This window comes from Puma concolor, chromosome B2 (assembly GCF_028749965.1).
Source record: "Puma concolor isolate L17-30 chromosome B2, mPumCon1.1.hap2, whole genome shotgun sequence".
NCBI lineage: Eukaryota > Metazoa > Chordata > Mammalia > Carnivora > Felidae > Puma > Puma concolor.
The window spans coordinates 101,649,484-101,662,747 of NC_141671.1; the positions used below are offsets into that span (position 1 = coordinate 101,649,484).

Genomic DNA, 13,264 nt, shown 5'->3' on the forward strand with positions numbered 1-13,264 from the left:
CTGCTTCAGATTCTGTCTCCCTCATCCACCATCAAACATAAATAAACATTAAAATTTTTTTGGAAAAAAACAGTCAATACTCTAAAATTTTGTATGTCACTACTAACAGATAAAATACAGTTCAGTGCTTAATATATGCCCAATACCAGGCTAAATTTTACATGTATTGTCTCATTTAATCCTCACAATAACCAACTTGCCTAAGATTTTGCTGCTAAAAATGTTGCTGAACTGGACAAGTATTAGACCCTAAAGCTCATGCTCTTCAGCGCTAGATCATCCCGTCTCATGTACAAAGATCATTTATTTTACAATCAGAGAAACCATGAGTTTGAGAAAATCCTGTTCAAAACTCCACCTCCCCAGGTCTCTGTATTCCCAGGGCAATGTGTGTCTTACAGCACCTATGGCGATCTGATTAGCGCACAATTGGCTGAGTCCCTTTCTCTACCTTAGATCCCATGCAGCCGGCCTGCCTGAAACCCAAGCGCACCTTCTAGCGGGTTTTTTGCAGCGCGCGCTCCTTACGCGTTACATTGAAATGTGCCCTTCTTTTGGGATGAGCACTGGCTATTGTATGGAAACCAATTTGACAATAAATTTCATATATTGAAAAAAAAAAAAGAAATGTGCCCTTAACTCGGCTCACGGAGAACTTGAATTGAGGGGTAGTGCTCACACGCTATAAAGAATTTCTTTCCAAGAAATGTAGGCCCGGGGCAAAGCGAGGCCTCTCCGTTTCCCTCCCACAAAGTGGTTTCTTTGCAAGCACCTGCTTTATCAACTCTCCCTCCCCAGTTTTCTCCCCTAACCCGGGGCCCAGAGTCCGAAGGCGTCTTCGGTCGTAGGCCGTCCCCGGCCAGCAGCCACTAGAGCCCAGCGCCTGCTCTCAGAAAGGAACAAGGAGAAGGCTCGGACCGGACTTCCACGTGGGCACGGAGGCGGCCATCTCGCGTCCTGGCAGGAGCAGTCCGCGGGGTCAGAGCGGCAGCCGGACTGGGAGCTGCCGCCCGTACTCAAGATGGCGGCCATGGGGGGCGTGGCCTGTGACTCGGAGGTTCCGAGAAGGTGCCGTATCATGGCGGCGACGGAGGAGCGGAGCCGAGAGGAAGAAGAAGAGGAAGAAGAGGAGGCAGTGAGTGGTATTGCGGCGGCCTGTGCGGCGGAGGCGGCGTGTGGGGCAGGGAGTCGGGATGCGGCCGGCGGGAGGCAGAGTCCCCAGCGCGTAAGGCCAGGAGGGCGGGCCCCTGCCCTGGCTGCCACACGGTCGTTAGAATAGGGAAGTAGAGGCGGTCGCTTTCGGTAACGTCGCTTGCTTCCTCTCATTGAAAGCAGGACTTAGTGTTCACAAAGGTTGGGGTGGTTGCATTGGGGAGTTTTGGCTTCTCTTGTTAACTGCCTCTTTCTGCACACTGCGGTGCTAGCATGTTAACTCCTCTTTCTTCCACCAGGAGCAGTTGGTTCTGGTGGAATTGTCCGGAATTATTGACTCAGACTTTCTATCAAAATGTGAAAATAAATGCAAGATTTTGGTGAGTCTTCTAGAGTTAGAGGATATTTGTAGGTTTTCTTACATTTAAACAAGAATGAAAGAAATACGTATCCCCGAAGATCTATTCCTCGTTACAAAGCATTGAATTCTAAGGACAATTAGGTAGAAGTACAAAGGGATTGTGGGAGAAAATGCCACACTCGGCCTGAGGGTCTGAATGTGTGGCTGGCGAGAGTTTAAGATTTAGAGGGGGTAGCATTTTGATATGGAACAATACATTTTGAAAAAAACCCACATTGTTTTAGATAGTGAGTGCGGGAGAAAAAACGCAGCGAAGAGAGCTCAGATGTGCACGCAGACGCCACCTGGAGAAGGGAGAAAAGATTCCTACTAAACTTGTAAGACCTCAAGCTCTGCTGTTGACTTGAGCTATGGTGTCATAAGTTACCATCTGTTTTATCACTTTACTTTAAAATCTTTCAGCAATTGTGGACAACACTGCTCTTACCTTAACTTGAGGAGGATGTTGATTGAAATACACGTTACTCCTTGGATATGAATTAAGTGTTCTTCAGGCCCTTAGCTGCTGTATTCAGAGCATTTTTAGCTTATCTTGTACTTGCTAGTTCAAGCTCCAGAGGTTCCCCAGTTGTGGAGATCACTCTCCTTGGTAGCAAGGTTATGTATTGAGTGCTCTTTTATGGCTTTAATTGAGATAAAATTGACATATAACATTATATTTCAGAGTACAACATAATGATTTAATAGTTGTATGTGCTGGGAAATGATCACCACAAGAAGTCTAGTTAACATCCATCACTACACACAGTTACAATATTTTTTCTTACAGAGTTTTTGTTTGTTTGTCGAAGTAAGTTCTGTGCCCATTGTGGGGCTTGAACTCAGGACCCTGAGATGAAGAGTTGCATGCTCTACAGACTGAGCTGGCCAGGCATCCCATCATAACGAGAACTTTTAAGATTTGCTCTCAGCAACATTCAAGTATACAATATGGTATTATTAAGTAGAATCGCCATGCTGTACGTTACATTCCCAGGACTTATTTATTTTATAACTGAAAGTCTATATCTTTTGACTGCCTTCACTCATTTCACCCCACCCTGCAAGGCTTTTTCTAATGATGATTTTTTTATGATCCTGTGTTCTGTTGTAGGGAATTGACACTGAGAGGCCCATTCTGCAAGTGGACAGTTATGTCTTTGCTGGAGAGTATGAAGGTAGGAGGATGTCAGATAGATGAAACTTCTTTTTTTATATGCTTCCCACAGAAAATCATTGTTATTTCTCAACAAGTTGCTTTCAACTTTTCTGCAGACACTCTTGGGACCTGTGTTATTTTCGAAGAAAATGTTGAACATGGTAAGTGCTTGCAGTGCTGACTCAGATCTTTTTACTGTGAAATATTACAAACTTATGTACAGTGAATGTTAAACTTAAACATCTCATGTATCCATTGTCTAGCTGTATCAAATCCTACCATTTTGCCAGATAGCTAAAAAACATTCCAGATACATTTGAAGCCTCTTGTATACCTCTCTCTAAACATATGTCCCTTCCTCTGTCTTGATAATCACTATTCTGAATTTGATGTATTTCTTTCCTGTATTTGATTTTGTTATATATATATACATGTATATATATGTATATATGTATATGTATATATATATATGTATATGTATACACACATCCATCCATCCACAAACAATAAATAGCTTTTCTTTTAGTATATTTTCAAACTTGATATAAATTACATGTATCATTCTATAACCCTTTTCAGTTATAGATAGGTTTTGAGATTTATACATATCGGTATGTATAATTCTATTTTCCCTGTTGCTTAGTATTCTATTTGTGACCATACCGCAATTTATTCTCCAGTTACTGGACAGGTTGATCACTTTTATTTTTACCGTTAAATATTGATAACTCTGAACATTTATTGAATGCCTTCTATTTGTTAGACACTGTTCTAAATGCCACATGTATTAACTCATTTAATCCTCATCACATCTGTGAGGTAGATACCATTGCTGTCTTCATTTTATATTTGAAAACACTGAAGCACAGAGAGGTAGGTAACATTCCACAGGTCATACACGAAGTGCGACAGCCAGGATTTGAACCCAGGTTGTCTGGTCCAGAGGCTCTGATCTTAATTATACGTATTAACTCATTGCAGAAATGCGGCCATGAGTATTTGTGTGTCTCCTTGTGCATGTATGTAAAAATGTCTCTAACATATACGCTTAGAAATGGAATTACTAGGTTGCTGAGTGTGTGTTAGGTTTAACCATATGAAGTGACCAGCTTGGACTGAATATGGACCGTTTCATGTGGTTCAACCAAACAGATATGACTGGATCCTTTCTAAAGGGTAGTATCGGTTACACTCATGTAACAGCATGTGCAAATTTTCATTGTGCTTCACACCTGTAGCTCAGAGCCTCATCCTCCCTCTTGCCCGTGCCCACGGTTTCCTATAAAGCTGTACCCCCAGGCAGCAAGTTTTTTTCTGAGACTTCTTTCGTGATTGGGAATGTCCTCACTCCAGTCTCTGGCTGCAGGTAGTAGGTCTGACTTCGGTGCTTCATTTTGAGTGGTAGAATTTGAGACCTCATTACCCTGTAAGGCCAGCTTCCTGGCCCCACTTCTGTACTTCAGGGCTGGAGCCTAACAGGCCTATAGCTTTAATTTCACTCGCAGTTTTGTGTTTTAGTCCTCTGGAGATGTTTACTGTTTTTGAGTCCAGTTTTGCCTTCAGTTGTTATGTATTTTATCTGTTACTTCTCTGTGCTGGGAGCAGGAGGGATGAGTTAAATTTTGAACTTACTACACTATTTCTACAAGAAGTAGTTTAGTCTAATTCTTTAACTGGAATTATTATTTAAAAAAAATTTTTTTTTCCTTTTTTTTTTTTTTTTAAAATTTTTTTTTTCAACGTTTATTTATTTTTGGGACAGAGAGAGACAGAGCATGAACAGGGAAGGGGCAGAGAGAGAGGGAGACACAGAATCGGAAACAGGCTCCAGGCTCTGAGCCATCAGCCCAGAGCCTGACGCGGGGCTCGAACTCCCGGACCGCGAGATCGTGACCTGGCTGAAGTCGGACGCTTAACCGACTGCGCCACCCAGGCGCCCCTAAAAAAATTTTTTTTAAGTTTACTAATTATTTTGAGAGGGAAAGAGAACACAAGTGGGGAAGGGGCAGAGAGGGAGAGAGAGAATCCCAAGCAGGCTCAGCACCACCAGTGCAGAGCCGGATGTAGGGCTCGAACCCGCGAACCACAGGATCATGACCTGAGCTGAAGCTGGATGCTCAACCACCTGAGCCACCCAGGCGACTCTGAACCGGAATTGTTGGGGCTTAACATGACTATTTGATGGCATCAACAATAAAATAATTGAGTTCATTTTATGTTCTAGGTGATGCAGAAGGCAGTAATAGAACAGTGTTAAAATATAAGTGCCATACAATGAAGAAGCTCAGCATGACAAGAACTCTTCTGACAGAAAAGAAGGAAGGAGAAGAAAACATAGGTTAGTTCACTTAGTTCTCTGAAAGTAGGTGATTTAGTATCGGCTTTGATAATGACACATTGCTGCCAGGACATTCCTGTACTTTGTAGTAATAGCTGTGTAATATGAAAATTGAGGGTGTTCCATGAAAAGTATCAAACATAGATTTAAAATTTATTTGAACTCTGGTGTGGCAGAGGGCACTAGAGACGTATAAGAAATCTTTTATCTGCTTTGCGTGGAAACAATTGTGAGGAGTCTGTCAAGAAACTTGATAGATTTTCATCCCCTAGGGAATTCAGCAGCTGCTACCCACCCCATCCCCTTAATTAAAACTTCTTTGTAAATGGAGACGACAGGATCTGTGTCGTCAAGGTGTAACCCCAGAGGAACTCCTGGAAACTTGTGGCAACGGTGGCATCCTTTCCCAAGAAGCTCACAACTGGAAGAAGCTGGCTCTATATGTGAGGGAAGGACTCACAGGTTTTAGACCGAAGACTCTTTTTTTTTTTTTTGAGTTGGAAGGGAGCACAAATGAGCGAGGGGCGGAGAGAGAGAGAAGCAGGGCTCATCCAGGGCTCATGTTTTACCCGGTGCAATGCTTGTGTTCTCCTGAATCAGGGCTCAAGCTCACCCGATATGGGACCTGAACTCAGGAATGGTGAGATCATGCCCTGAGCTGAAGTCAGGTGCTTAATGACAGAACCACCCAGGTGCCCCTAAATCTCATTCTTAATTTGCATCTGCTGAGGCTTCTCCAATTGCTGGTCATCCCAGAGTAGAGACTTTGAACTAGTGCTTCTTGAACCCATCCATAGCAGGCACATATTTGTGAAGATGAGCAAATAATTACTTGGAAGTTTAAAAGCTCATTGCTCATAAGTGAAGTAAGAGAAATCACACATTTGTCTAAATATAAAAAAATAAAACAAACTAATAAACAAAAAGCAGAAACAGGCCCATAAATACAGAGAACAAACTGGTGGTTGCCAGAGGGGTGAGGGTGGTGGGATGGGCAGAATGGGTGAAGGGGAGTGGGAGATACAGGCTTCCAGTTATGGAATGAGTAAGTCACACGAATAAAAGACACAGCATGGGGAATATAGTCAATGGTACGGTAATAGTGTCGTATGGTGTATGGTGACAGATGGTAGCTGCAGTTGTGAGCATGGCATAATATATAGACTTTTCAAATCACTGTATTGTACACCTGAAACTAATGTCACATTGTGTGTCATCTATTCTTCCATTTTAAAACATTTACTAATGAAAAAAAAGCTCATTGCTCAAAGACATATTTCAAACTCTGATAAACATGACCCTAGTGATGAATATTTGTGGCTTGATTTATTATATTTGAGGAATAAACATATGAAGGCACATTAATCATGTAGAAATTAATTATACCAGTTACATATAAGTACATAAAAAAATCTTTGTTCTTAACATGTATATCCCAAAACTATCCCCATTTTTAGCATTTCGTGAAAGTAACAGGAAGAGGGGTGCCTGGGTGGCTCAGTCGGTTAAGTGTCCATCTTCGGCTCGGGTCATTATCTCATGGTTCATGGGTTCGATCCCCGTGTCAGGTTCTGTGCTGACGGCTTGGAGCCTAGAGCCTGCTTTGCATTCTGTGTCTCCCTCTCTCTCTGCCCCTTCCCCACTCACACTCTGTCTCTCTCTCTCTAAAATAAAACAAAATATAAATTAAAATAAAATAACAGGAAGAAAGAGGTACTTGAAGTTCTAGAATGGACTTGAAAGGCAGATACATATCAGATAGCTTAGCTATTATTTTGATATATTTTTTTAAAGCAGGAAGTTGTAGAATTTCCTTTCCTAGAGTCTTTAATAAACCACCAGGTCGACCGTGGGAAGATTTGCGTGTTTTGTTTAATCAAATACGTTAGTTAGCTCAAGGCTATATTGGTTATGCATTGCTGCATAAAAAATTCCCTCTAAACTTAATGGTTTTAAAACAACAACAAAAATATTTTACACAGTTTCTGTGAATCAGGCATTTGGCCAGGTGGTTCAGCTTAGCCAGGTGGTTCTGGCTCAATGTCTCTCTTGAGGTTACCGTCAATATGTTGGCTGGACTGAAGAAGGGATCTGAAGGCTTGAATAATGTGGAACATCTGAATATAAGTTGGCTCACTCACATGCCTGGCTGGTTTATGCTGGCTGTTAGCAGGATGCCTCAGGACCTTGCCTACCCATAGTACTGTTCAAGTGCGCTCCTGACATGGCAGATGGCTTCTTCCAGATCAAGTGATCTGTGAGAACAACATAGAAGCCACAATATCTTTTATGAACTAGCCTTAGAAGTCACATTCTGTCATTTCTGCCATATTTATTATGGGAAGGGACGACACAGGGGCATGAATACCAGGAAGGTGAAGATCTTTGGGGACCATCTTGGAGGCTACCAAACATGCCAATATGCTGCAGGCAGAACAAAAGAAAAGGAGATGTGGGCCCTGCCTTCTGGGAGTTTGCACTCTAAAGTCAATCACACTGAAACAGACATGTGTGAATGGGACTCAATACCCGTTTCATTCAACTTATTTTAAGTTTCTGTTATGTGCCAAGTATTTAAGCTAAATAACAGAATAGGCAATAGGATGGATGGCTTCAAGATTTTGAACCTGGTGACTATGCGAATGATGGTATTGCAGGAAAAAAAATAATGAAAGAATGGTTGAAGCTGGCTGGAGGGAAAAGGACTAATCAACTTTTGATAGAAGGAGATTTTATAGTAGTAACATATGAGAAGACATGGCATCAGCCATAAGGATGGTTCAACAAACAGTCACAGAAGAGTTAGCTTCTGGTGGTGAATAGGAGCAGATGGAAGTGTGAACAGGGTGGCAAGATAGGTTGTGGTATCTTAGAGATATCTAATGGCATTTTGAAGGTATAACTAAGGCTTGCTATAGAAATTAATGAGGAACCACTGAAAATATTTGACTGAAAGGGTCAGAAGGATAAAAGAAGAAATGATTAGCATCACTGAAGCAGTTCTTTTTTTTTTTCAATATATGAAATTTATTGTCAAAATGGTTTCCATACAACACCCAGTGCTCATCCCAAAAGGTGCCCTCCTCAATACCCATCACCCACCCCCCCTTGCTCCCACCCCCCATCAACCCTCAGTTTGTTCTCAGATTTTAAGAGTCTCTCATGCTTTGGCTCTCTCCCATTCTAACCTCTTTTTTTTTTCCTTCCCCTCCCCCATGGGTTTCTGTTAACTTTCTCAGGATCCACATAAGAGTGAAAACATGGTATCTGTCTTTCTCTGTATGGCTTATTTCACTTAGCATCACACTCTCCAGTTCCATCCACATTGCTACAAAGGGCCATATTTCATTCTTTCTCATTGCCCTGTAGTACTCCATTGTTTATATAAACCACAATTTCTTTATCCATTCATCAGTTGATGGACATTTAGGCTCTTTCCACAATTTGGCTATTGTTGAAAGTGCTGCTATAAACATTGGGGTACAAGTGCCCCTATGCATCAGTACTCCTGTATCCCTTGGGTAAATTCCTAGCAGTGCTATTGCTGGGTCATAGGGTAGGTCTATTTTTAATTTTCTGAGGAACCTCCACACTGTTTTCCAGAGTGGCTGCACCAATTTGCATTCCCACCAACAGTACAAGAGGGTTCCCGTTTCTCCACATCCTCTCCAGCATCTATAGTCTCCTGATTTGTTCATTTTGGCGACTCTGACTGGCGTGAGGTGATATCTGAGTGTGGTTTTGATTTGTATTTCCCTGATAAGGAGCGACGTTGAGCATCTTTTCATGTGCCTGTTGGCCATCCGGATGTCTTCTTTAGAGAAGTGTCTATTCATGTCTTCTGCCCATTTCTTCACTGGGTTATTTGTTTTTCGGGTGTGGAGTTTGGTGAGCTCTTTATAAATTTTGGTTACTAGCCCTTTGTCCGATATGTCATATGCAAATATCGTTTCCCATTCCGTTGGTTGCCTTTTAGTTTTGTTGGTTGTTTCCTTTGCTGTGCAGAAGCTTTTTATCTTCATAAGGTCCCAGTAGTTCATTTTTGCTTTTAATTCCCTTGCCTTTGGGGATGTGTCGAGTAAGAGATTGCTACGGCTGAGGTCAAAGAGGTCTTTTCCTGCTTTCTCCTCTAGGGTTTTGATGGTTTCCTGTCTCACATTCAGGTCCTTTATCCATTTTGAGTTTATTTTTGTGAATGGTGTGAGAAAGTGGTCTAGTTTCAACCTTCTGCATGTTGCTGTCCAGTTCTCCCAGCACCATTTGTTAAAGAGACTGTCTTTTTTCCATTGGATGTTCTTTCCTGCTTTGTCAAAGATGAGTTGGCCATACGTTTGTGGGTCTAGTTCTGGGGTTTCTATTCTATTCCATTGGTCTATGTGTCTGTTTTTGTGCCAGAAGCAGTTCTTGATTATGGGGGGTTCATTGGTGGGTTAGGGCTTTGTAAGTACGAGAAGGAAAAGAATTTTTTTCAAGTTTTTGTTTTTTATTGTTTGTTTTTTTTGGAGAGGTGTCTTATTTCGTCATTGGATGTTCCAACTCAAAATGACATGTTACTGTTGACTTGAAAGACGATAGGGTGGTATCATCCATTACGAAAACTGAGGAGAAAATCGTATGGAAGTGACAGAATTTTCTATAAGGTGTGAGGTGGCAGTGAGAGCTCAGTGATCTCTCAGGATGATTTGGGAATTGGACTCTGGAAAAGGAGGTTGGAATGGTAACTAAAGTTAATTACTTTTAGTGATTTTTTTTTTAGAGATTTATTTTTAGTCTGAATTAAAAAAAAATTTTAATTGCAGTATAGTTGATATACGATATTATATTAGTTTTAGGCATATAACATAGTGACTTGATAATTATATACATTACAAAGTGCTCACCATATAGTGTAGTTCCCACTGGTCACCATATAAAGTTACTAAAATATTATTGACTGTATTCCGTTTTTAGTGATTTTGATGTTGCATACACTATAGGCATTCTAAGATCTCCAGATAAGATGGAAATTCCATGATTATTTATCAGTAGTTATGGGCACCATGTTCATTGGTTTACCTTGGGATTTTATTTTGACGTGTATCCATAGGATGAAAATTTAAATTAAAGAGAAATATGCTTCAGTGCCTGAAATTCCTTTTTCATGTTTCTTTCTTGGTTTGTCCTCCCATCCCTCACCCTCCCTTACCAGGTGGTGTGGAATGGCTGCAGATCAAGGACAGTGATTTCTCCTATAGACCCAACATGATTTGTAGCTTTCTGCATGAAAGTGAAGATGACGATGTGGTAGCTCCAGCCTCAGAGAAACCTTTGGAGCTGGAAGAGCAAGAGGTTCAAATGAAAGATAGTTCAAACCTGAGTTATGAACAGGGGAAACCACTGAACTTGGAGATAGAGAATTCTGGTTCTCTTACTGATATCCCTTCTGAGTCAGAAGGTTCTGTATTTATGGAAACTCAAGATACTGCCTTAGAAATCACTCCTAGATGAAATGTTTCTCATAGTAACTAGTAAACTTTTTGGAGCTTTTATATAAAATAATTGACTGTGTAGCTTTTCAGTTCACTATTTTACTAGTTTTGTTGACTCTACACACATTTCCAATTGTTGTACAGTTTAATATACCAGAGTCATTAAGGACCAGATATGAATTGAATTTTTAAAAATATGATGTAAATGACTATAGGGACCCTTCTCTGGTAAGTCTTTTAAATTGGAAGTTTTATTAAGGTAAGTGTATCATTTTTTATTGCAGCTGTCACAAATGACTCCAAATGTAGTGGCTTAAAATGACATAAGTGTAGGTCAGCTCGCTGACATGGGCTAGGCTAAAATCAGAGTGTTGGCAGGACCTCATTCTCTACTGGAGGTTGGGGTTGGGGACTCTTATTTCCTTGTTCATTCAGTTATTGGCAGATTTCAATTCTTTACAATTGAAGGATCAATGTCCCATTTTCTTACTATCATCTGAGAGCCATTTCCACCTTCTAGAGGGTGCATACATTGCTTGGCTATGGTCCTCTTCTCTTTAAAGCCAGTAATGGTCAAGTCCCTCTCACTCTTTGAGTCTCTCCTGCTTCTTCCATCATACTATTTCTTTTTTAAAAAAAATTTTTTTTTTTTAACGTTTATTTATTTTTGAGACAGAGAGAGACAGAGCATGAACGGGGGAGGGGCAGAGAGAGAGGGAGACACAGAACCGGAAGCAGGCTCCAGGCTCTGGGCCATCAGCCCAGAGCCCGACGCGGGGCTCGAACTCACGGACCGCGAGATCGTGACCTGAGCTGAAGTCGGACACTTAACCGACTGAGCCACCCAGGCGCCCCTCTATTTCTGACTCATCTTGCTAATTACCTGACCCAGTATCTGTTTTTTCTTTTTTCATTTTGTAACAATCCCAGAATTATTCAGGTTATCAATTTGCCCATGTGTATGCATATATGTGGCCATATGACTAAGTTCTGGCCAGTGACATGGAATTATAAGTGTTGAGTGATAGATGCTTCTGGAAAGTTTCCTTAAATTTTAAGACATAAAGGGAAGTGGGCCAGTTCATCTTCTCTTTCTTCCTGCTGGAACATGGATGTGGTGGCTAGAACTTCAGCAAGCTTTTGGGACTAGAAAGTAACCTTGGAAATAGAAGCCACGAGTGGCAAAGCAACAAGATAGAAGATTGGATCTTGATATGCTGCTCTGGACTGCCAAGAATAAAGAAGGTTAATAATAGAACCCTTTCTTTTTCTCCATGGTAGAATGACTTCAAGTTTAACTTTTGGCACTGTTTTCCCTGGAAATCTACAAGAGGAAATAATAGAATGTCAACTGTGATGTCAGGCAATATTGCTTATGTTTAAAAATGACCCCTTATTGGTAAATGGTATCTAGACCAGGAAGACTATATGACAACTGTAAATACCCATCGGAAAATATGGACTGGGCCTCCTGAAGCACTGTTTCTTTTTCTTTTTTTTTTCTTTCTTTTCTTTTCTTTTCTTTTTCCTTCCTTCCTTCCTTCCTTCCTTCCTTCCTTCCTTCCTTCCTTCCTTCCTTCCTTCCTTCCTTCCTTCCTTTCTTTCTTTCTTTCTTCTTTTCTTTCAAAAATAGGCTCCATGCCCAATGTGGGGCTTAAATTCACAACCCTGAGATCAAGAGTCATGTCCTTTACTGACTGAGCCAGCCAGGTGCTTCAAGCACTGTGGTTCCTATTACAAAGATCCCTGGAAGCTACATTCATGGCTGTTTCAAGAGATACTGGTTCTTGGGGAGCCTGAAGTTTCTAAGCCAGCATGGCTTCTGCACCCACCCAGATGATCTTGTTCCCTTACACCTGATCTGACACTTGGGTGCCAGAGTAAAGCCTCCTGTTGAAACAAACCTCATGCTGTTGTGCTGTTTCCAATGAAGTGAAGTGAGCCTGGTGCCGGGTTCAGTCCCAGAAGACCTGTTGGGTCCTGAGTGTGAACGTCATTCCTAACCTGTGACTGCTGCTGTTCAGGCAGGGAAGGCACTGCAACTACCTACCTCTGGCCTTTTGTGTGAGGGAGAAATACCTTTCCTCTTGTTTAAGTCATGCTGTAATAGCCACATGTAATCCTATTTAATACATTATGCGTTTAGAAAACTGGAGAAAAGGGTAAGGAAGTAGAATGGAAAATTCTTGAGACCTGTAATCTTGCAAAGAAACTCATCTGATGTGTGATGTAGTTCTACCTTAAGTTGAAGAGGATAATAAAGTCTTATATTCTGAAAAGAACATAACGTCTTTTTAGTTCCTTGCCTGTAAATGAGGATATGAGGATAAATGTTGGGAATTTAGTAAAATGAATCTTATTTTTCAATTATGAAATGTTTTGTCAGACTAGAACTTCACAAATTAATTTCTCCACCATTGGTCTGTCTTACTGATTTAACTGCTATCACTTACAAACGAATCTTGGAACTACAGTCTCTTTGTAGCTGTCACAATACTGCTTCTGACACTGAATGCGATAGGTGGCTTTTGCTTAACAAATAATGATATTCTATTTAAAATGGCTTTGTTTGTTTTGATTTGTTTTTGAGAGAGACAGTGCTAGTGGGGACAGGCAGAGAGAGGGAGAGAGAATCCCAAGCAGGCTCCAACTGTCAGCGCAGAACCTGATGTGGAGCTCGAACCCACGAAGTCATGAGATCATGGCCTGAGCTGAAACCAAGAGTCAGACGTCTAACTGACTGAGCC

The 13,264-nt window shown here is 41.2% G+C and overlaps 1 protein-coding gene across 1 annotated transcript; it reads left to right on the top strand.

Annotated features, from left to right (window-relative positions):
* The first annotated feature begins 990 nt into the window (after window positions 1-990).
* Window positions 991-10,689, top strand: GTF3C6 (general transcription factor IIIC subunit 6). Its single transcript, XM_025925683.2, has 6 exons — window positions 991-1,135; window positions 1,452-1,532; window positions 2,667-2,730; window positions 2,828-2,872; window positions 4,936-5,049; window positions 10,238-10,689. The coding sequence occupies exons 1-6, from the start codon at window positions 1,022-1,024 to the stop codon at window positions 10,534-10,536; spliced, it is 717 nt and encodes a 238-aa protein (XP_025781468.1). The 5' UTR covers window positions 991-1,021; the 3' UTR covers window positions 10,537-10,689.
* Window positions 10,690-13,264: the final 2,575 nt, after the last annotated feature.